General features: G+C 41.6%; 3 protein-coding genes across 3 annotated transcripts; 1 reads left to right on the top strand and 2 right to left on the bottom strand.

Annotated features, from left to right (window-relative positions):
• Positions 1–3,565: 3,565 nt before the first annotated feature.
• Positions 3,566–6,217, bottom strand: ran (RAN, member RAS oncogene family). The gene is made up of 7 exons (XM_085425957.1): positions 6,118–6,217; positions 5,178–5,235; positions 4,952–5,036; positions 4,630–4,755; positions 4,336–4,523; positions 4,071–4,241; positions 3,566–3,953 (listed from the first exon to the last, which is right to left on the bottom strand). Exons 2-7 carry the CDS (start codon positions 5,208–5,210, stop codon positions 3,909–3,911), a joined length of 648 nt encoding a protein of 215 aa, XP_085282083.1. The 5' UTR covers positions 5,211–5,235; positions 6,118–6,217; the 3' UTR covers positions 3,566–3,908.
• A 145-nt stretch (positions 6,218–6,362) lies between these two features.
• On the bottom strand, positions 6,363–14,231 carry ndufs8b (NADH:ubiquinone oxidoreductase core subunit S8b). Its single transcript, XM_085425970.1, has 7 exons — positions 14,148–14,231; positions 11,044–11,106; positions 10,901–10,966; positions 10,695–10,784; positions 9,880–10,052; positions 7,640–7,768; positions 6,363–7,455 (listed from the first exon to the last, which is right to left on the bottom strand). Exons 2-7 carry the CDS (start codon positions 11,090–11,092, stop codon positions 7,324–7,326), a joined length of 639 nt encoding a protein of 212 aa, XP_085282096.1. The 5' UTR covers positions 11,093–11,106; positions 14,148–14,231; the 3' UTR covers positions 6,363–7,323.
• Positions 14,232–14,574: 343 nt separating this feature from the next.
• Positions 14,575–22,905, top strand: tbc1d10c (TBC1 domain family, member 10C). The gene is made up of 10 exons (XM_085425984.1): positions 14,575–14,710; positions 15,007–15,124; positions 16,391–16,490; positions 16,623–16,730; positions 17,426–17,532; positions 17,795–17,909; positions 18,158–18,223; positions 18,424–18,613; positions 18,813–18,970; positions 19,552–22,905. Exons 1-10 carry the CDS (start codon positions 14,590–14,592, stop codon positions 22,804–22,806), a joined length of 4,338 nt encoding a protein of 1,445 aa, XP_085282110.1. The 5' UTR covers positions 14,575–14,589; the 3' UTR covers positions 22,807–22,905.
• Positions 22,906–23,006: the final 101 nt, after the last annotated feature.

Here is a 23,006-nt window from a genome sequence, read left to right as displayed (position 1 = left end):
AAACTAAATCATAAACACTGTTTATCCCATCGAATGTAGAAAAAACTCCCATGGTTGTTTACAGGCTTTTATTATTAAGGGGGACTCATAATATGATCTCTCAGGTAAATTATCTTATTTAGACCATACATTTTATTGGTTGGTTCACTTTACTGTGAAATATAATATTCCCTATTGGAAATGACAAATCTCGCGGTTTTAACGTAAAGTAAATGTAGCACTAAGGGTTGACGGCATTACAGCAGCGTTATTGGGGTGGTGTGTGTGTGTGTGTGTGTGTGTGTGTGTGTGTGTGTGTGTGTGTGTGTGTGTGTGTGTGTGTGTGTGTGTGTGTGTGTGTTAATAAAAATCAATCAGATCATGGTTACGGAGGTTTTAAGTCAGCCAACCAGGGGAAAGGAGCAAACACATATCTTCCTAAGCTCAGGCATCTCTATCCTGTTATAATGACTGCATATTTTTAGTGCAATACGTGTACTCGTATTTTCACATGTGCAGTGTGTTCAGCAGCCAGCAGCAGTAAACATGAATGTAGGCCTAATGTTACAGCTGGGTGTCAGGGATCAAAATCACACTCTCCTCTCTCCCACCGTCACCTAACGCATCGTGATCATTTCCTTCCAGCTAAGCCGATAAAGAAGAGTTTTATTACAGCTTGTAACCAACTGTTGAGAACTGGATATAGATGTCTATTTCCTCATTTTGCGGTTTTCTTCTTCACTACGCTTTCAACACACAACGACTAAATTGTGAAACGTAAAGTGGGACCCGAGTCTGAATCAGAACATATGGCGCTGCGTGGAGGGTGAATGATGTTGCACCCAGATCCGTGTAGTAACCGGCACACGTCACAGTGAAGGTGCATCAGAAATCTATTACATAACCCTACAGGGCGCGTTCATTGTGCTCTCAATTTAAAAAGCAAGGGGGAAAGGGAAAAGCACGAGTGACACCTAGTGGTCACGAGCTTAAGATGAAACCCTCCATCACTGGCATCATCTTGTGTGAGTTTTCATAAAAGCACACGTGCGTCCAGTGAAGGATCTGGGACTCAGGTAGCTACTTTATGACTTTAAATGGTAACAATGCGTTCAGTCTCCTTCCACTCACACATTTCTTTTGGCTACTCCACTGAGCCTCACTGTGCAGAGGCAGAGTGATGTTATAAGATTCATTTTTTGTTCTGCTGTCTCTGAACTCATCTTGTGAGTTGAAGACATGTCCCATCAAGCATGGCTGGTAGCATTAAAATGAGCTCCAGTGCCAATCGTAGCAAATTATAGGAGGCTGCGATGTGGAAACCTGAAGACTGCGCTGCACAAACATGCTCAGTAGTGCAACTTGGAAAAATTAAGGTTTAGCGTTTTGTTCAAATAGATATGAGCATGTCAGCGGAAGAAGCCACAGGCTACGACATGTGCCTTGTAGTCATTACATTTTGAAATTGTGTATTCATGTTATTCGTCTTTATTCTGCAGATAAGGAGGATTGGCAGAGACCTTTTTCTGGAACTTATGCATGAATAATTTAATAATCTATAGCACTTTTTTAAGTGCTTCAGTTTCAGTAAAATGACAATTTAAAGTGTACATACTCTGTTAAGCATACACTCTTACATTTAGAGCTCCAATGAGAAAGCCCCTGCTGACCAAAAGAGCACAAAGTGCTGTCTCAGATTTGTCAAAGACATCTTGACGATCCTCAAGACTTTATGGAAAATATTCTGTGGACCGATGAGACAAAAGCTGAACTTTTTGCATCTTATTACATCTGCTGTAAAACTAACACAGCATTTCATAAAATCACATCAAGAGTAAAAATGGTGGTGGTAGTTTGATGGTCTGTGGCTGCTTTGCTGCTTCAGCACCTGGATGACTTGCCGTAACTGATGGAACCATGAATTCTGCTTCCTATCAAAAAATCCTGAAAGAAAATGTTCGGCCATCAGTTTATGCTCTGAAGCTCAAGTGCACTTGATTTAAGCAGCAGAAACAGACCAAGTCCACCTCAGAATGGCTTAAAAAACAAGTAGATGATTATGGTGCGGCTGAAGCAAACTCTGGATTTAAAACTCACTGAGATGCTTTGGCGTGACTTTAAACAGGCCTTTCAGGCTTTAAAACACTCCAGTGTGGCTGAAATAAAACCATTGTGCAAAGAGTGGACCATAACTCCTCCACAGCGATGTGAAAGCCTCATTATCAGTTATCACAAACACTTGATTGCAGTTCTTGCTCCTGAGATTGGCACAACCAGTTATTAGGTTTAGGGGTGCTGCTTTTTCACACAGGATCCTGTGTGATTGGATAACATTTTCTCTGAAATGAAATCAACGATTAAAAGCTGCATTTTGTATTTACATGGGCTATCTTTGTCTAATACTAAAGTTTGTTAGATAATCTGAAACATTTGTGACATATATGCTAAAATACTAAGAAACTGGGAAGGGCAAATACTTTTTCACAGCACTGTTGAACATACTTCCATGCAAACATGGTGTAAACTAGGGCAAAAATAAGGAACAAATTATTGAGAAGCTTATCTATAAGAGTACTGATTCAGAAATCTACTCTTGATTTCTTTGACCTGCTCTTTTTCCAGGTTGGGATGATTTCACATCATCTGTTCAAAAGGCAACTTGCTAAGGAACATTTAACCAAAATATTAATGGCAATATATGTGTATGCATTTGACCCTGTATGGATTGCAGTAAATTCAAAATAAATTCTCACTCATGCACCCAATTCTTGTTTTGTTAAGTCATTAAAGATGTATGCTGTACATTCACTCTATCCCAAAAAAAAGGACTGGTCAAAGAAGTCATTAAAACCCCAAATTGCCATGACATTCATGCCCATGCCTTAGATCTTTTTGGCTATATCAAACTTTAATCAGTTATATTTTAAAGTGAAATCTGAAGCCAATGAAACACAGTCAATAGCCAGCTTTTGCATTCTTAAACTCAAGATTCATCTAACTGGAAACAATGTTATCTGACACAAATATTTAAAGTATTTGGTGCCTTTCAAAGCTTTGAAGGAGCAGTTTTTTCCCCCCATAATGCCCTACAGTCTGCATGCTTTTTCAATTTAATGGCACACTCTTAAGATTAAATGGTTTGTATATCTCCTTTAGCTGTACCTGAAAGCAAAGCATTCATTATTACCACACTTTGTAAAGGCTCACCAAGACACAGGCTATCATTGTCTACTTCAGGTTTCCATGTATCCACTTGATTCCAACAGTAGTAATTAGTAAGTTTGGACAAATGTCAGTATAGCATTATCTAGTTGTATTTGACCTACTGTGGGCAATGTTGCAGACAAAGCTATGGCATGAGACTTATTCCATATGAAACATTTACTGGTGACTGCAGGAGAGCACAAAAGTAAATGCTGAATTCTATTAGTTTCTTGTAGCCATCTGAGTTTCAGGAACCTGTATTGTGCATCAAATAATCCTCACCAAGATGCTTGAATATGCTAAAGCCACTTTTTAACTACGAGGCACTCCCTGTGACCTGAAATCGTTGGCGTGCAGGCAAATCACAACAAACACGGCCGTGTTATACCGAGAATGTTTTTATTCAAAGTTTACTCCCCTTAGTGCTTCCAGTACACCGTACAACAGCATTATGTGAGCTGGGTAAGTGCAATGGAGGGTGCTCAACGATGAAGAGTAGCACGTTGCCATGCCAACAACAACACTAGGGTGGGTGTGTGTCATACAGTGAAATTAGAACCACAACTTTTCCACCAAGTTTTTTTCTTTTTTTACTTAAGTTTTAAAACAAAAAAAAATTCAAAAATAAAAAAATCTGAAAAGGGATTTTACAGTAAGGGGGCAAAACTCCAACGACTTCCTGTCCACAGGTGGGGGAGGAGGGAGGGACAAATCTAGGTAACAGGTTAGAGGTCATCTTCTTCATCTGGGAGTGCTGTTTGTGATGCAACCTGGATATGGAAGAACAAAGTCATGTTTCAGATTGTTCCACATTTAGAAGATGCGCAAGTAAAATTTACAATATATTCATCCAAATCAGACAAATGAGTCTGTACAGTGATACTCACTTGAAGCTCTTCCTCATACTTAGCAGCAAGGGATGGGTCCATCTGGACCTCTGGGGGAGCAAGGGCAGGCATTGCCACAAACTCCAGGTTGGGATCACCGATCAACTTCCTTGCTAACCACAGGAAAGGCTTCTCAAAGTTGTAGTTACTTTTGGCAGAAATGTCGTAGTACTGCGGGTAGAACAATTTGCAGCAGTTAGAAATGACAAAACTCAAAAGTTTATTCTACAATTCAAAAATACACATTTTTGCAAGCAGTTATTACCTGCAGGTTCTTCTTGCGGTGAAACACAATGCTCTTGGCTTTGACTTTCCTGTCTTTGATGTCCACCTTGTTGCCACAAAGAACAATGGGAATGTTCTCACAGACACGGACCAGGTCACGATGCCAGTTGGGCACGTTCTTATAGGTGACTCGAGAAGTGACGTCGAACATGATGATAGCACACTGAGCTGTTGAGGAAGCAAGAAAGCATTAATGTATTGTTCAGCTAAAGCCAAGGTACATGAATTTTAAAAACGTGACACTTGAGCAGCGTGCGAAGGATGCAAGGAGCACCTTGAATGTAGTAGCCATCTCTCAGGCCTCCAAACTTCTCCTGACCAGCTGTGTCCCACACATTATACTTGATCGCTCCTCTGTTGGTGTGGAAAATCAGTGGGTGCACCTCTACTCCAAGAGTAGCTGAAATTTCAAGCAAAGACATAATGAATAAGGAGAATGAAGGTGTAAATGGTGATGAGATAAAGGCCATGCAGGACATGTTGCTCCCTGTAGTTCCATTTAACACATTTGGCATCTTACATCCTGCTTTCAAATCTATTACCACATCCAGACTAAAAGAATGAGCTGATTTCCTTCCTGGCAAGCGAGTACTTACCAACATATTTCTTCTCAAACTCTCCTGTGATATGCCTCTTCACGAAAGTCGTTTTCCCGGTGCCTCCATCTCCTACCAACACCAACTGCGATGCAGAACGTAGTTAGTCTAGACTGGTTGGTACTGGTTCACCACACTGACCGTTGTTAGCACAGATAGCGGTGCTTCATTTAGTTAAAAGGCTGAGAAATGGAACATCAATTTATGTTAGATAGCAAGCACTTACCTTAAACACCGCCACCGGAACACACTGTGCCATTGAGTCCGCCGTGGTTGCGACTTTTCTGTTAAACAAAACGAGGCGGGATGGTTGATTAGCACGTTGTCCGTCAACACCAACTAGCAGTGCTAGCAACTACTTTAAATGGCATTTCAAGAAGATAAAATATGACATAAGCTATGATTTGTTAAGATGTTATTTTGGTCCTTTGAGCAGTTTTCTACGATTTGATCGTTTAGCTAAACTCCATAGCTTGTTACATAGCCATAACTTCTAGCATTTTCCATCCAAGCTAACGTTCACGCACACGTAACGAGTAAACGTGTAACGGTGCAGCTATGTTGTGGAAAAAGGTTTAATTCATGTTGTGTGTCCAATGTGTATTTGCGTTCAATCGAAAATTCGAAGGCGCGCTTCTAAATGCGTATTTCAATACCAACGGCTGCTAGCTAGGAAAGCTAAAAACGTTAGAGTGAGTGCGCCACACGACGGGCGAGCGCACTTTTTCTTGTTCGACTGAAACAATCCGACTGGAAGCCCATCTAATGTGTTCCACGCTACACTCCAAGTCAAACCCAGCCTAAATAATTCTCTACACATAAATGCAACTCCACGCATCCACAATATATTTTGCCAAAAATACTGAATATGTATTTACAGGAATACGCGCGAGTCCCAAGAACAAAGCAGAAAAAATGAGGGTTAGCCGTGCATGCTAACCCGTTAGCTAGCACAGCATGGAAGCCATTCTTTTCATCGAGCTAACAGCTAGTTAGCCGCATAAGAAAAACCACCGGCCTTCCCCAGCTGCCCCATTCCTCACGTCGATACAGCTACAAAATCGCAAAGTTAAAGTTGCCCATTGTTTTAACTGACTTTTTATCCCAACGAATGCAAACTTGAAATATATGATAGCCCGCATTGTGAGAGGAATTCAGAGACTCACCGGTAACACTTCGAAGAGAGGAAAGAGTAAATGGCTGCGTTCGCGGGAGATTCAGCGTGGACTATGAGTCAGTTTCCGCCCTTATCATGTGACCCTTGCAGCGGCAAAAACGCATCAAGAAGCAACACGGTCCTAACTGAACGTGATTCAGCATTCAGTCTTTATTTAAACACACTTATCCAACCCTAAAAGACATTCACATGTAGCTAGAAAAGCACAATTTCCCACTACAGACAAGCAGCTGAGGCTGGGCAGCTGGGTATGGTTACGAGCTGTTTATTTCTGAGGTAATTTGTTAAAAAAAAACCAAAACAAAAAACCCACAGCAACGTCCTCGTTTCATTGAACAACTTTTGGATGCACATGCGGCAGACAAAAGAGCCCAATACCCAAAATGTTTAGTGTTAGCCAAAGCTTCGTAGGTCAGACCAAGTAATGTTGGTACACTTACCACACAAAAGTCAGTGAATGAAAAGTTATTTTCTTTCTTTGTGTACTACAAAAATAATAATCAATTTCTATAACTACCATCTGTTTACCAGAGCTGGCTTCAAAAACACAAGTGCGTTTTAATTTCGAAAACTAGAATGACATAGTTGAAAGTCAGTTGGTCAGTTTTTTATTTATTAAGCAACTCGAAAACGCAGATAATCCAGTGAACCCTGAATAACCATATTTAATTATATATATTTTTTTCTATTGACTAAAAATTTAAAAGTAATTTATTTGCATCACAACTGCAGCCGGCAATAGTTACACTGGAGGCTACAACCATCTAACAATAGCCTAATAAACCATTAAAAACACAGTCATTAACTCACTTAACATAAGGGATTTGGTCCAACAAGAGTCAAGTTTTGGATATAATATAAAAGACAAAAAACCCCACAAAACACATCTTCTCAGTTTCAGAGGTTTTTCCCCTTTAATTTCAATTCGGTTAGTTAAATTTGCAACAGGTCTGTCAATATCTTTAAAACAAACATTTCAAATAATATACTCTTATATTGCAAGCTTTGACGTGCTACAGCTCAACATCAAAAAAGTACAACTACACCCAAGAGGCATACAATTTGTGCGTTTTTTATAGAATTTCCTCAGTGTATGAGGCTTTACCACTCGGAACCCGCTGGCATAACTGTAAAACCGCCAGTAATCTCTTTAAATGCATATCAGGAGGACATACAGGACCTTCCCACAGTGAGTCTATCTGTACAGATAGTCTGCTTGTATGTTGGCTGCTATCTCAGCCTCCCATCGGTCTCCGTTGTTGAGTAGCTTCTCCTTGTTGTATAGCAGCTCCTCGTGGGTCTCTGTGGAGAACTCGAAGTTCGGACCCTGAAGAAGGAATTCAATTTTTTTTAAAGACATTAACTGTCTGTTTTGAAGGAGGGTTGGGTAGAATAGTGGAGTTTTTCAGTTGTAAATTTATTGTACTGAACTAGAGTAAAGACAGTGAAAGATCCCCACATTATCATTTGCTTGTTCAGCTTCATCAAACTTGGAGGACACTTGTTTTTACCTCAACAATGGCATCAACAGGACAGGCTTCCTGGCAGAAGCCGCAGTAGATGCACTTGGTCATGTCGATGTCATAGCGTGTGGTCCGCCTGCTGCCATCGGCTCGAGTCTCAGCTTCAATAGTGATAGCCTGAGATCAATAGAGAAAGGAAAGGGAAGCATCATGTTTATTGGCACAACAGTAGGAAGCATTCAAATATCAGCAACATTCATTTTACAGACATTTTGAGAACTGACTACAAACAAACAAATAAATAATACCTAATCTAGATAATGTTTTAGCATAAGTGCCCAAATTGAGGTATTTCAAAACAGCTACTGAGTGAAGAGACATTACACCCCTGTTTACCTTCAGAACTGTCTCACTCTCACCCATGTTTTCTTCTGGAAAATGTGAAATATGTACAGTGATTTTTTTTAAATATGTGCAACACCACATTGGGTAGAGAATTTTATACAATTTTAGTATGACCACATTTATTCTTCAGCACAGCCTGAACTCTCTTAGGCAGTGTTCATATCATTTCTTTAAGCAGTTGTCAGGAATAGTTCTTCAGGCGTCTTCAGAGCCATTAAGCTTTTCTTTGGATGTTGGTTGGCTTTTGTTCCGTTCTCTATCTAGATGATCCCACGCTGCTTCAATAATGTCGAGGTTCAGGCTCTGGGGAGGCCGATCCATGACTGACAGAAACGTACAGAGTGGAACACTATCTAGGTATGCTTCTACTGAATGGCAGCGTCCTGGGGATAATTACCATGCTGAAAAATGAAGCCAATCAGATCAAAATCTGATTATACTTTTCTGGGTTCATAATTACATCCATTTTGACCAGATCTCCAACACCTTTGGCTTAAAGGCAGCCCCAAACCATGACAGAGCCTTCACCGTGTGTAGACACTCACTGCTGTAGCTCTCTTCCGACCTCCTCTGCATGTCATGATGACAATTTAGACTAAATATGGAGCCATCACTCCATCAAACCTTTTGCCCCTGATTTTCAGTCCCAGTTCCCGATTAACTTGGCATACCTCAGCCTCTTTTCTTTGTTTGCATTCCTTAACACTATCCCTGCTAATAATGAAATGTTCCAGCAGTCTATGTTTTCCCATCAAGCAATAGTTTAAACTTTAAGTTTTTGTTCTTTCTTTTGAGATATACATGTATTCATATAACCAAAACATCCTGAATGATTAGCAATTCATGATCCACTGGTAGCTTCAAAACAATAATCTGGTTTCAAGAATGTTTCTTGACAGACACCCTACCACTGAGCCCATTTTTGGTCAGGTTTTGGTGAACAGTAGATGGATAGAGTGTAGAGCAAGATGCATTTCTTAGGTCCTGTCTCAGATCTTTCCCGGATATAAAAAGTGTCTTATGACACAATTTAAAATGGATTCTTTGCTAAATTGTTATGTGTAAGCTGTAGGCACAGCAACGGCTCATCCTTAGGTGTTTTTTTTTTGTCTTGAATGATTCATTCATGAGTGCTAAGTGGCTTAAGAAAAAAAGTATTCCTCAGAAAGTGGTTAGGTACAGGACTAGAGTGCATCGAAAATAAGGGAAAAAGCAGCCAATGTACACAGAAACAGAAAGCCATTGCTGAAGAGCTCTTTAATAAATTACAAGAAAATCCTGCTGGTCTGAAGCAAAATAGAAATCAATGAGGGCTGACTGAAGACTTTTTCATAGTACTGCAGATGCAACAAGGTGCTTAGAAGCACTTGAAACCACATGAGAGCACAAGGCAGTTCTGGTGAGATTTGGGGATTATGGAAGTTATTTGTGTCAACAATACTCGGATAGAAGGTGATGTTTAAATGAGCGGTAAATGTGTTCAAAAATATCTGCCACACTATTGCACTTGTGCCCACTCTAGCCTCAGTTTCCTGTTCTCAGCTGGAAACCTTCAGCTGCTGTGACTGGTCTGCTTCAAGGTTTCAACATGTTGTGTTTTCAGAAATGCTCTTCTTTTCTTACAGTGGTTGAAAAAGCGGTTATTCAATGTCTTTTTATCAGTCCCAGAGAACTGCCGCTGCCAAACCATCAGTTTCTAAAAACCCTCAAACCTGATCATCCATGGCTAACAGCTATGCCATGTCAAAGTGATGTCATTCATTTTTCTCGTTCCGTATAACGCTTTGTTTGTACTTCAGTACATCTTCTAGACAACCTCAACATGTCAAAAAAACCAAAACACAACTATCATAATAAAAGGGACTGTGTGTGTATGCGTTTACCTGAGCAGGGCAGATAGCCTCACAAAGCTTACAGGCAATGCAGCGCTCCTCTCCGTTAGGATAGCGGCGGAGGGCGTGCTCCCCACGAAAGCGGGGCGACAGAGGACCCTTCTCAAATGGGTAGTTGATGGTGGCAGGTTCACGGAACAGATAACTCATGGTCATTGCCAAACCTGCGTGAAGGCAAAGAATAAAATAAATAAATAAATAATAATTAAAATTTTAAAAAAAACTTAAAGGGCCCACTGTCTCTGACACACATTGATTTGCAAGATTTGAGTTAGTTGAAAAGAGGTCAATTACTCACCTGTACTGAGGAATGTACTGTTTAAAGGCGTATGAAGCCTGAGTTTTTGACTCATATGAATAAGATGGATGTATACTGACCTCATTAACTTAATTTCTGGCCATGATTAATAACAGTAGATAAACAAATCAGGCACTTTATATAGATACACTTTGGTAGAACTGGGTTGGAGCCCCTTCTGCCATCAGAATTGCTGTAATTCTATTCACATAGATTCAACAAGGTGCTGGAGCCTTTCCTCTCAGATTTTGGTCCATATAGACATGATAGCATCACACAGTTGCTGCAGGTTTGTCAGCTGCACATTCACATTGTGAATCTCCTGATGGATCACATCCCAAATTTGCTGTTAAACTGACATCTCGTGACTGTGGAGGTCATTTAGGTGGTGGTTTAGTGAACATTGTTGCAGTCAAGAAACCAGTTTGAGATGATTTGAGCTTTGTGACATGGAGCATTACAGGCTACAAATCTAGGCTATCAGCACAGAAAACACAATCAACGGGACCTCTGAAGAGCTCGGTCCAAAGCAGGGTTGTGGCAGCCCGGTCAGTGATGGATCTCATGTCTGTTGGCAGCTCCTGAGCATTTACATACTCTGACAGAAGAATAAAAGGAGAGAGGAGTAGAAGAGTAAATACAAATTTGGCATGCTGATGTGGTCACTGCACTGGAGATTCATATATATGTACAGCTCTTGGTGTGTGTACTCACTGTAGCCGTCTCTCTGCACACTGAGACTCAGCGGGCGAATTGCACCGCAGCCATATCCAAATGTACCTGGAGAGACATACACGTGTGATCTGAATATTTTGTGCACTTAAATATTACTGTGTTAATGACACCTGCATTAGTACCTTGTTTGGAGTAGCAGTGGAGAAGACGTAGACTCAGTGCTGCAGACATCTGAGCAGAGAAAGCTTTTAAAAGAGTAAAGAATAGTTAGAAGAATGAAGATTCTCAGAGTAAACGTGAAAAAAGAAATTCACAACTGCACAATACCCAAGAGCTGCATCTGAGCCTCTACAGGCCTCAGATAGCATGTTAAATGTTAAAGTTCATGACAGTATAATTAGAAAAAGACTGAACAACTGTGGCTTGTTAGTAGTGGCCGCTAGGAGGAAGCTTCTTCTCTAAAAAGAACAAGACGACATGGTTGAAGTTGGTAAAGCTGCCCTTGAAGAAGACTTCTGGAGCACAGTTTTTTTTAACAGATGAGACCAAAGTGGAGGTTTGGCCATATTGCACAGCACTACCTTCAGCAAAACTCAAACACAGCACAAACACTTCAAACCAACTGTTCAATCATGCTGGTGCAAGGTTTCTGATTTGAGCTTGTTTTGTAGCCACGAGAGATAGGCACCTGCAAGGTGCCTAACTCCTCCGTATGTCAGAGTTTTGTAGAGTGAAATGTGAGGCCATCTGTCCGACACCTAAAGCTTCTCCTAAATTAGGCCATGCAACAGGATAATGACCCCAAGCACAGCAGCAAATCTACAGCATGGAAGTCCAGACCTCAACCTGACTGAAATGCTGTGTTTAAAGGAATGCTTGCTAATGCCAATGAATTGAAGCAGCTGAAGTTACTGCTGTTAACTACTGGCTCTGTAAACTACTCATAGAATGATTGTGATGTTGAACTAAAACAAATGCCTGAATCCTACATTGTGGATATCCTACTGTGGTGATCTGAAATGTGATTTAAAATCAGAGTTTTTTCTTTTGTATATTTTATTTTACATCCAGGAGTTAATATATGCTAAAGAGTATACATTTTCATTATGTACATTTATGTACTGTCGCATACTAAGTGTAATTACATAGTTATTGCCTGAGACTATTGTTGTTGAATGAAAAACTCAAAGAAGGTTTCAGCAGTGGACCTGTGTGAAATCAGCAACTTGCAAAAATAAATCAAAACGGGGGTTAGTGATTCTGAGAAAAGCAATCGCAACAAAGTTCAACATTTAACCATCTGAGCAGCTTTACTAATGAAATTATATCAGACTTCAGAATTTATATGCAGTGAGATTTACTGATCAATGATCAAAGGGGAGATTTATGTCATTTATGCCAAATGTATTCTGGGATTTGGATCCAACAAGTAAAGTATGCATATTACGCACACACACACAAGCACACATGCAGCTATTACCCATTTCTTATTTTTATACTTATTTTATACCTATATTTTTTACACTTGTTTTTTACACTTGTTTTTATACTTATTTTTTTCCAGAACTTCAAGCATTACTTGTTTTGTTGTGTTTCTCAATGTTCTGAAGCTTGCAATCCATTTCTTTCTGTTTTATCTCCTTTAACCTTTTCTCTTGAAGAAACTCTACATTTGTGTGCAGTCTCTTATCACACCTTGCTTTCAGCACTCTGTATTTTATCTCCATGTCTTGGAGTTTGCATTGCATCTCTCTCTGTTTTATGCCCTGTTGTTTCTTCTCTTGGAGGATTTCTTTTTTTTTTCCCCCCAGAGCTTCACCAGGCTTTACTTGCATCTGCTGATTCCTTTTGTCTGTTTCTTGGAGATCCCATTCTTTCCATCCATCCATTCGCTTCCGCTTATCCTTTTCAGGGTCGCGGGGGGGCGCTGGAGCCTATCCCAGCTGTCATAGGGCGAGAGGCGGGGTACACCCTGGACAGGTCGCCAGTCTGTCGCAGGGCCAACACACAGGGACAAACAACCATTCGCACTCACATTCATTTGCACATTCACACCTAGTGACAATTTGGATTATCCAATTAACCTATCCCCACAAGCTGCATGTCTTTAAAGACATGCAGCTTGTGGGGATAGGTTAATGCACGGTGGTTAGCACTGTTGCCGCACAGCAAGAAGGTCCTGAGTTCAATTCCACCATCAGGCCGGGGTCTTTCTGTGTGGAGTTTGCATGTTCTCCCCGTGTTTGCGTGGGTTCTCTCCGGGTACTCCCATTCTTTTTCCTCAATAATACTTCCCTTTTCTTGAAGCTAGTAGGACTTTTTTTTTTTTTTAATTGGGCGCTCTTTTTCTCATTTTCTTGCATCAGGAACATAATTTTCAGGTTACTGCAAAGTCCCGTAAAACACTCCCTTTTCACCTGACTGTAAAGGGTTCGCTCAGTGGAGCCAATATTGCAGCAAATATTTTTATAAATGTCGTATTAACCCAGAAAAGCTTCTCTACAACAAGAGAGGAGTGAAAAAAGGGAGACAGACTGCCAGCTGATCCGAGTCATCCTGTAATCTGGCGCCCCAAATCCCAACTATTACGTTAGCGATTTGCTACGTTCACGGGACGCTGTTTGAATCGGAAGAAATGCACTCTCGGATTATCCCTCGATTATTGACCAGTATTCGCCGTGTAAAATCGTAAAATACACAGGAAAGTCGATCAGCTGAAAAACCTATAAGCAGGGACATTACATAAAGACCTTAGTATTTCTTAACATGTAAACCCAGAGAGAAATCAGTCGATGCCTTTACTGTATCGGTGCTAGTATAAAAATACGTATACGATCAAAAAACAATCCACCACAGAGGTTTAATCTGAACTACCTGTGTTTTTCGGACACATGAAGGACCAGCTGTCCTGACCAATGACAGGATAAAGCCTTTAACCCAGCCGCTGGTTCTAACATACAGTCTACACGATTCACCTGAACGCCTCCTTTCAAATAGCATAACAGTTAGCAAAATTAGGCTCTGGTACACTAATGCTGCCAAGCTAATTTCTTTAATTAAGCTTTATTTAGTTTTTATATATTTCCGTTCAGATGAAAAATGTTTTAATGCGCTAAGCATTCCTCATAAAGGTAAACTCATCGGTCAGCAACTTTGCAACCATGTTAGCCAGTTAATTTACGGTAATTTAGTATAATCGAGCTAACATGACAATAAGATGAACATAGCCTATTCTCAATGCTAGCTAATTTGCGTCATTATTAATGTAAATCTCTTTTAGACTTACCACTGGCACAAGTTTATGATGATCAACACTAAGGAGGCAATAGTCCCTAAACTGTGCAATGCTATTAATGCTGCATTCAAGGCCTCCACGTTGATGTTGTATTCACCGTCACCTAGGAAATCGCAACATTATTTTACCTGCCATTGAAAGTAACAAGTTATTTAATTTACCTGGCTTCCTAAAGTACGCATAGGCCTTCTTGTTTCCCACCCGCAATTAGGAAGTCCTATAAATGACAGAAAAGCCCCAATTGCACAATTATCACTTATATGTGATGACTGATGAATCATATTTAAGCAGTTTAACGGCATTTTCATGACAGTAAAAAAAACCCAAAAAAAACAAACAAACCACTCCATAATTTTATCGTCATTGTTTGTGACGCGGAAGTTTATGTGAAAACTGCATTTGTGACGGTGAGAAATGAAGGCGTGGTGAACAAATGAGAGCATATGAGAGAAAGCAAGAGAGAGAGAGAGGAAGTTTGTCTTCCTCCTCCATCACTGGAGGATCACTTCACCTCTTCAGCAGCCAACTAATCAAACAGGGCGGAAATGTAAAAGGTAGTCACATTTAAATGTATATTTTAAAAGCTTTAACAGCTGTGGTTATGTTTATGACTTAAAATCGGGGGCTGGGGGGCTTGGTACACTTCTTTACTCTCATTCTCAACTTGGAAAATGCAGATTTCATAGATCCCGAGTCAAATAAGAGAGAGAGGGTGAAAACGTGCACAGAGACGTTTGCAGAGTGGGGTTAAGCTGTTTACCATCTTGGATGTTTGAGATTTTAAACATCTCTGACGCACACATCCTCATCGGTTGCATACTGGATGACGAGCCCATCCTCTTTTCTTTAGCTAAGATGTTGAATTCTTCGAGTCCAGCCCAGAAGAACCTCAGTGAAGAGGACAGCTCTGGATCTGAACCGGAGACAGACCGCTTTGGCTTCATCTTAACCAATGGTTCCACAGCTGGGTGAGCACATCCACCTTGCGCCTTGTGTACTCTTACTGTGCTGTTGGTGATCTGTTCAAAACCAGGGGATCTAAGTTTTCATTCTCCCATTAAAGAGATTTTTTTTTTTTTTTATTATAAGGGACTAAAAGACGTGCAGGGCGACCTTGTCGAGATCACACAGATCAGAAAGCCCAGGGACTTTGGTAATAGTAAGGTTTGCACCTGCTGTCAGAAGATATAATTTGAAACTAAATATTAAATATTATCAGATAATTTAATGGTTGTTGCTTTGTCTTTATATGAGCAAAGACAAAGGTTCCAGATGAGCTAAGAGTTTCTAATGTGGGCACACAACACCCCCTGAAGCAGCACACAAAGTAATTTTCCTCCATGACAAGACCAGGAAGTGTTGAAGCAGTGTTTAAATCTGCCGATTTTAAGAGACAGAGGAGCATTTGCACCCCCCCCCCACACACACACACACAGCCAGGTGGACTAAATGCCATTAATAAAGAGTTAAAAGACAAATTGTTAGAGCAGAGATGTTAAGATTGAGAGAAAAAGTCACACAGAGTGAAAGAAAGGAACATTCAGGCTATACTGGTGTAGTGGAGAATGTGTAAGAATGCATGTCAGTTGGAAACACGTCAAGAAACAAAGAAATCAGGATGACCCCTGCAAATAACGTGGCTTTACGGCAGTTTCATAAGCAGAGCAAAGGGGGAGGAGATGCTTTAGAATGATTTAGCTGAGCGTATCAGTGAAAAAGCCAAGTGGTTTCAACCACAGTGGGCCTTCTTCAGGACGGAAACTGCACAAACAGATTGTTTACACTTGATATTCTTTACATATAATCCACAAAAAAAAAAATATTGCAAAAAACATAATGACTGAACTGAAAGTGGGTGTGTGTACTTGAAAAATAAAGTGCAATTTTACTTTCAGAATCAGCTGACTGTGCGTTTGATAATAGCCCTGGCAGGGGATTGCACACGAGGCGGTGTAAACTAAGCATTAAAACTAACTGAACAAACTGCAACCTGTCATCTTTACTTTCTTCATTGATAACATCCTGACCTGTTGCCATAGAGACTTCACACTGCTAACGTGTGGTTTTCCTGTTTCCTGTCTTGTTTTCGGAGCACTGTGTGTCTGTAATGACAACACACTAAACAGTGTGCAGCGACACAGCACTACAAAGGTCTCCAGAATTTAAATTGTTCAGCAAACAGGTGAAACGTGTCAAAATACTTACCTGGTGATTCATGTGCTGTGCTGTGTCAGGAGTTTGGGCCCGCCACCTGAACTGGTCAGGCAGAGGGAGGCCAAGTGGATAAAGATCATTGACCAATGGGATCGCATCTTGTCGAAGAAGAGCAGTAAGGTGCGTCCCGTCAAAGATGCCCGAAAATAAACCCTGGCACCAAATGATGGGCGATGGGCCTTATACATGACAGACATTGTGACACATCAGGAAAAAGCACAGTAACCGTTTGTTTTTCGGGTCTCTCATTAGGTCAAAGTGCAGTGTCAGAAAGGAATCCCTGCCTCGCTCAGAGCCAAGTGCTGGCCTCTGCTGTGCGGAGCTGCCAACAGGATGAAACAGCATGAAAACCTCTACGAGGCAAGAGAAACAAACACTCTCACTGGGATGGTTTAAGAAAGTGCAAGAGTCCAGCTGCAAAGACTTTATGTAAAAGATGGACATAGCCACCATGTTGTCTCTCGTTGGAGTTTGAAGTGCTGGTTTACTATTTGGCCGGCAACATGTTGTTCACGAGTGATTGATGGATCTAAGTGAGAAATTTAGGAAACTACATACTTATAGAGCAGCAACATCACATTCCCTAAATCATGCCGTCTTTATCATTCGTTTAACTATAAATGGGACTATAATTGTATTTTGCATTAAATACCACTTCAGATTAGCGACTAAGGCCGTAAACCTATCAGGAAATAATTTAATATGACCAAGAGGGTCATTTTCTAATTTTTTCTACGCAATCTGACTTTTTTTTTTCCCCCACCAGGAGTCTTCCCCTTCTGGCAATTAAACAAAATGCAGGTTTAAGGCATTTCTACATTGCTTTCTGTTAGACCTGGAGGCTATATTGTCCATTGTTTATATACAGTCTATGCCTGATCATCTATATATACTGTTCTAAGTTGTGAGATCTTGTGATCACTGTTTTCTTATATTTTATTGAGTAAAAGTTAAATTATTTATAATATTGAAAAACAAACTAACTTACTTAGAATTTTAAAGACTCAAAAATCTATTGTTTGGTATGCATTTTATGTTTTTTGTCTCTGCATCAGACTCTGGATGAGCAGCCGGCTCTGCAGAGCTGGGTGGATGTGATTGAGAGAGATCTGGACCGGCAGTTCCCTTTCCACGAGATGTTCCAGTCCAAAGACGGACACGGGTAGGCGACGTTTCTGCTATTTGTTTCTGAAGCTGAGAGCTGCAGAATAACCATACAGTTTATTTAGTGTTCAGCGTGGCTTTCCAATCTTTTCATAGTTTCCCTGGTTTAGCTTTCACAGTTAAAGGCTTATTCAACAGAACAGCAAACAGTCTTGTCACTTGTCTTTCTTTCTTTTCGTTATTAAATGTATAACTCTTGTCAAAGGTGACTGAAACCTCTGGCTGTGTGAGAGATGATTGTGGTGTGTGTGTGTCTGCAGGCAGCGTGGTTTGTTCCGGGTGTTGAAAGCTTACACCCAGTATCAGCCAGATGAGGGTTACTGTCAGGCTCAGGGGCCGGTGGCTGCAGTGCTGCTGATGAACATGCCTGCTCAGGTAAAGGCCATTAACAGTTTAGCTTCGGTCTGATAAATCAGCTGCAAAGACATTAAAATAATTAGATTTCAGTGGAGAAACAACAACCTTCATTTAAGACACCGACTCTACCTTGCTTGTTTCATCGACCTGTTAAGCTTTTTATTTCAGAGGTATAACAGTATTAATGCAATCCTGAGAATACAGTGCTAATTTTCTATAATACGGAGCAGTTATTGGCCTAATGTTCACCTTATGTAACCTGGCAGGAGGCCTTCTGGTGTCTGGTTCAGATCAGTGAGCAATACCTGCCCGGATATTACAGCCCTCTGCTGGTGAGGACATGCACATCTTCTGTTTTTTACATTTTTTACCTTTTATAATACATATAATCAACACGTAGGCGAGTAGATGTTGATTTCAAGGCTGATTCTTGATAAGTTGTGCTATAAATATAACCCAAACACAAAGATGAATCATGTGTTGACCCTGAAAGCTGGGCAGCTGTCTGAGCCTACTGTGGTGTGCTGTGTAGGAGGGAGTACTGTTCGATGCGGCCATGCTGACCTGGGTTTTGAAAAAGACGTGTCCAGCTGCACACAAACATCTGCAGAACCACGGAGTGGAGCCCCTCATGTTTGCCACCGACTGGCTGATGTGTCTGTTCACACGTCACCTTCCATTCAACACGCTTCTCCGAGTCTGGGACCTCTTCTTCTGCTATGGTAGAGCTGACCTCAGGCTAACACAACCCCCTTAGGACTGGCAGGAATAGCAGCTTATTAAAAGCGATGGTTTTGTCCACTATATATAGAAGTGTTTAAATATCTGCACAATTCTTACATTTTTGGTCACTGCCATCATCTACCTGATATGTAGCATTTTCACCAGGTCTTCCTCTTTCGCCCTCATCTTTCCTCGTAGGTGTCCGGGTGCTGCTACAGGTTGCAGCGGTGCTGGTGCGCCGGGTGTTGGGTCGAGCTGAGCAGAGGAAGCAGTGTCAGGGCCAAATGGAGACTCTGGAGAAGTTGAGGGGTGTTAAGGAGGAGGTCCACGATGAAGATGACGAATTCATAGCAGAGGTAAGATTTCGATTTTTAAACCTGATAGGCTTATAGAGAAGCATCTTGTTCTCTGCCAATTACCTCAAGATAACAGCTTTCATTTGTAAAGCAACAGAGCAAGTAAATTAAACTAATCATGGCCACAAATAGTGTAAAAAGATACACCTCAAAAGCAAAAACCTTTCAAAAAGATGGCTGCAAACCAAAGAGATGAGGCAAATAAAAAAACCCCTGAAGAGTAAATTTAAAACATGTTTCTATCATTAACTTTGTTTTATTTAATTTTTTTACAAAATGGCACTATTCTATCAAATAACGTAGATATAAATCTTGGTAAGTTACTAAAACAGCTCAGCCACAAACATGTCTGATCCACTGTGGCATGAACGTGGGAGCTCTGGAGGTGTCCTGTGGTGCTTGGAATTAGTGTGTCAAAATTGCTCAATTGGATTATGATCTAAGGAATTTGGAGGTTAGGGGTAACTGTTCAAGGCTCTTTGTGGTGTTTCTCAGGGATCTTTAACAGGTTTTGTATTGTGGCGGGACACACTGTGTTGTTGGGGTACAAACTATCTGCAGAGTTTCCCTTCTTGTTTCAGGTGTGCTCTGTGCCACTGTCGGGTAAAGATTTGGAAAAGCAGACGGAGAAGGAGCTGGAAAAGTGGAGGAAAGAAAAACCATCGTCCACGTTTGACCCCAGAGGTCGCTGCCATGGATACCAGAAGGCGTGGGCTAGAGCTCGGCAGCATGAAATTGAGAAGGAGAGGAAAGAGAGACAGAAAGGGAACCTCTCTGTCCCACTAACTCGCTCAGCCTCCTCTCTCTCACTGTCTCCTTCCCTCCTTCACAAGAAGTGGAGGAAAGTGGGAAAAGGGAACACAGTTGACTCTGAAGGCAGTAACAAAGTAGTGAGGCATCTTTCAATGGGTGGAAGGGAGGACTGGAAAAGCTGGAATGAGTTTGACTTTAAGAAGGTACAAGGAGTCAAAGAGGAGGAGGATGTAGTTTCAGAGGGACAAAAAGAGGGACAAACTGAACAGAAGGAAATTTCACAGACACCTGACAAGATTCAAGAAATCAAAAATATCCAAACAGAAGAAACAGCAGCGGGAAAAGAACAGACTGAAAACACGGAAAAAGGAGTTGCTGAAATTGAGGAAAGCAGTGTCAAAGAGACAGAAACAGGTGATGTTAGAGAGATGGAGAAAAGTGTTGTCACAGAGACAAGTGTTGTCAGGGAGACAGAGACAAGTGTTGTCAGGGAGACAGAGACAAGTGATGTCAGGGAGACAGAGACAAGTGATGTCAGGGAGACAGAGACAAGTGATGTCAGGGAGACAGAAACAAGTGATGTCAGGGAGACGGAGATGAGTGTTGCCACAGAGACAAGTGTTGTCCGGGAGACGGAGACAAGTGTTGTCGGGGAGACGGAGACAAGTGATGTCGGGGAGACAGAGACAAGTGATGTCGGGGAGACGGAGACAAGTGTTGTCGGGGAGACGGAGACAAGTGTTGTCAGGGAGACAGAGAAAAGTGATGTCAGGGAGACGGAGATGAGTGTTGCCACAGAGACAAGTGTTGTCCGGGAGACGGAGACAAGTGATGTCGGGGAGACAGAGACAAGTGTTGTCGGGGAGACGGAGACAAGTGTTGTCAAGGAGATGGAGACAAGTGTTGTCAGGGAGACAGAGAAAAGTGATGTCAGGGAGACGGAGACAAGTGATGTCAGGGAGACGGAGACAAGTGATGTCAGGGAGACGGAGACAAGTGATGTCAGGAAGACTGAGACAATTGAAGTCAGGGAGACAGGGGAACGCAAACTCAGTGATATGGATGAAACCAAGCTGACTGAGATAAATGAAAGCAAAATGCTTTCAGAACAAGAAGAAAAGATTGCCCCAAATCAGACTGTTGAAAATATTCTTCATCCCCCTGATTATGCACCTCACTGTGAACAAGAAGAAAAGCTGGACGCAGAGAGTGAATCACAAGTGCTAGAAGAACAAAGTCATAAAAGCAAAGACCAGGAAGTAGAGCTCAAAGACACAAATGAAGAGGCAGAGAAACACGTGGTTGCTGTGGAGGAAAACCACAGTGAGACACCGAGAATAGCCGAAGCACATACAAACACAGAGGACGAGATGCAAATAGGTGTAAACGCAGGCGAGGAGCAGAGGATACAAGCTGACGTGAAATCAGAAGAGAGTGCTGACACTGAAAGTGTGCAACAGGTGGAGATGAACGCAGACGTTACGGAGTCTAAAAGTGAGACAAGTGTGGACACAGACAGAGGTGTTGAAGCTTTAACTGTTGATGATCAGAATAGTGCAGCAGAGGCAGAATCACGACAGGAAAAGGAAGAGCTGATCAAGGAGACAGAAAAAGGTGCACTTGAAGTAAAATACCACAGTACTGAGTCATTAGTACAAACAGAAAAGGAAGCAGAGTCCCACACCCAAAGAGACACAGAAAATGAGGTTCTGACACATAATCAGGAAAATTCAGCCACACAGTGCGATATAAAGGTAGAAATTAAAGAAGTCGATTCAGAACAACAAGTAGATTCAAAGACAGAAATGGAGCTAGAAGAAGAAATATTAATGCTGTCTTCATCTGAATGCACTCAACAAAAAGAAAGCACTGGTGGAGTAGATGATCCAGAGACTAAAGCTGAGATAACAGTAGGAAAAGACACAGTGGAGGCGTCAAATAAGGCAACAGAAGAAATGATTTTGAATGTACACTCGGAGGCACAGGTTGAAAGTGATTCATGCATCTATACTCAAAAAATCACAGAGGAAACACCAACAGAAACTCAGACTTATGAGAAGCCTGCAGACTCTGCAACACCCATGGAAACGGAAGAGTCTGCAGCACCAGCTGATCAGCTCAACCACACCAGTGAGCCTGATGAGGAGAGTTCAGTACAAATTAGTACCTCTGAGACAAAAGCACCTGAAGAGACAACAAGCCAGGTTACTGTGGATCCTGAAGACTCAAATCAAAAGGTTCAACAAGTGGAGCCCACGCAGGAGGAAGAAATTACTGAAAAGATTAAACAAACTCCAGCAGGAGAGGACGATGTCTTCATTTCTTCTGAGCCAACAAATGTTCCCCAAGTCCAATGTTCTCAATCTGCAAAAGAGCCCCCGGTACAAACCCCTGAGCGTCGCAGCAGTCGATCATCCGCTGATTTCTGCGTTCGCAAGTCATCCACCTCACGTAGCTCCAGGCTAGCCCGCAGGCTTTCCGAGGATCTCTTCACCACCCCCCAGAAAACTTCAGAAAATCAACCAGAAGCCAAACTCACAGAGTCACAGTGCAATCCTAAAGCTGTGACCTCAAAACAAGCTGCTCCTGATCTGCTGCCGCCTGCAGCAGCAGCAGCAGCAGCAACAACAACAGAGGAAGCCCCCACACAGCAGCAGCCACAGCCCGACACCCCTAAACGTTTTGGTCTCTTCCGCAGACTGAGAGGTGAGCATCACAAAGACAACAAGGCTAAGAAGGCACCCAAAATGCAAGTGCCGAAAATCTTGATTCAAGACTTCAGTGATATGCCAGGGACTGGGAATGCAGCTGAGGAAGAGGCGGAGGACAAACTGAACTCCAAGGAGAGGAGGCGGCGGCGGAGGGAACAAGAAAGAAAGGAGAAGGAAGAGGAGAGGTTGAAAAAGAAGAAAGAGAAGGAGCTGGAGAAGGGGAAGGAAAAGGAGAGGAGGAAACCACAGACGAGAGGGAAAAGTTTTCAGGTGCAAAAAGAGAAACGTAGTGACGACGCTGCTCATCCTGCAAAGACTGACTCACAGACAATTCACAGACATTCTGCTGGTTATGCCGAGGCTTATTTTTGACATTACTCAGATTCTGCATCACTGCCTTTCTCTCTTTGAGCTCCACATTGGTGGATATGTGGAATTCCCTCATCCTAAATATTTCTCATACTTGAACTTTTCGACATGTAAATAAATAATAAATGATGTTTACATATATTGAAAAATAAGTTTGCTTTATTCGGTGGGACCTTTTACACTGCACCTTAATTACAAACTGG

Source organism: Rhamphochromis longiceps, linkage group LG2 (assembly GCF_057381845.1).
Source record: "Rhamphochromis longiceps isolate RC_006_pf linkage group LG2, R_longiceps_female_GT1.1, whole genome shotgun sequence".
NCBI classification, from domain to species: domain Eukaryota; kingdom Metazoa; phylum Chordata; class Actinopteri; order Cichliformes; family Cichlidae; genus Rhamphochromis; species Rhamphochromis longiceps.
This window is presented reverse-complemented; position numbering and strand designations above follow the sequence as displayed.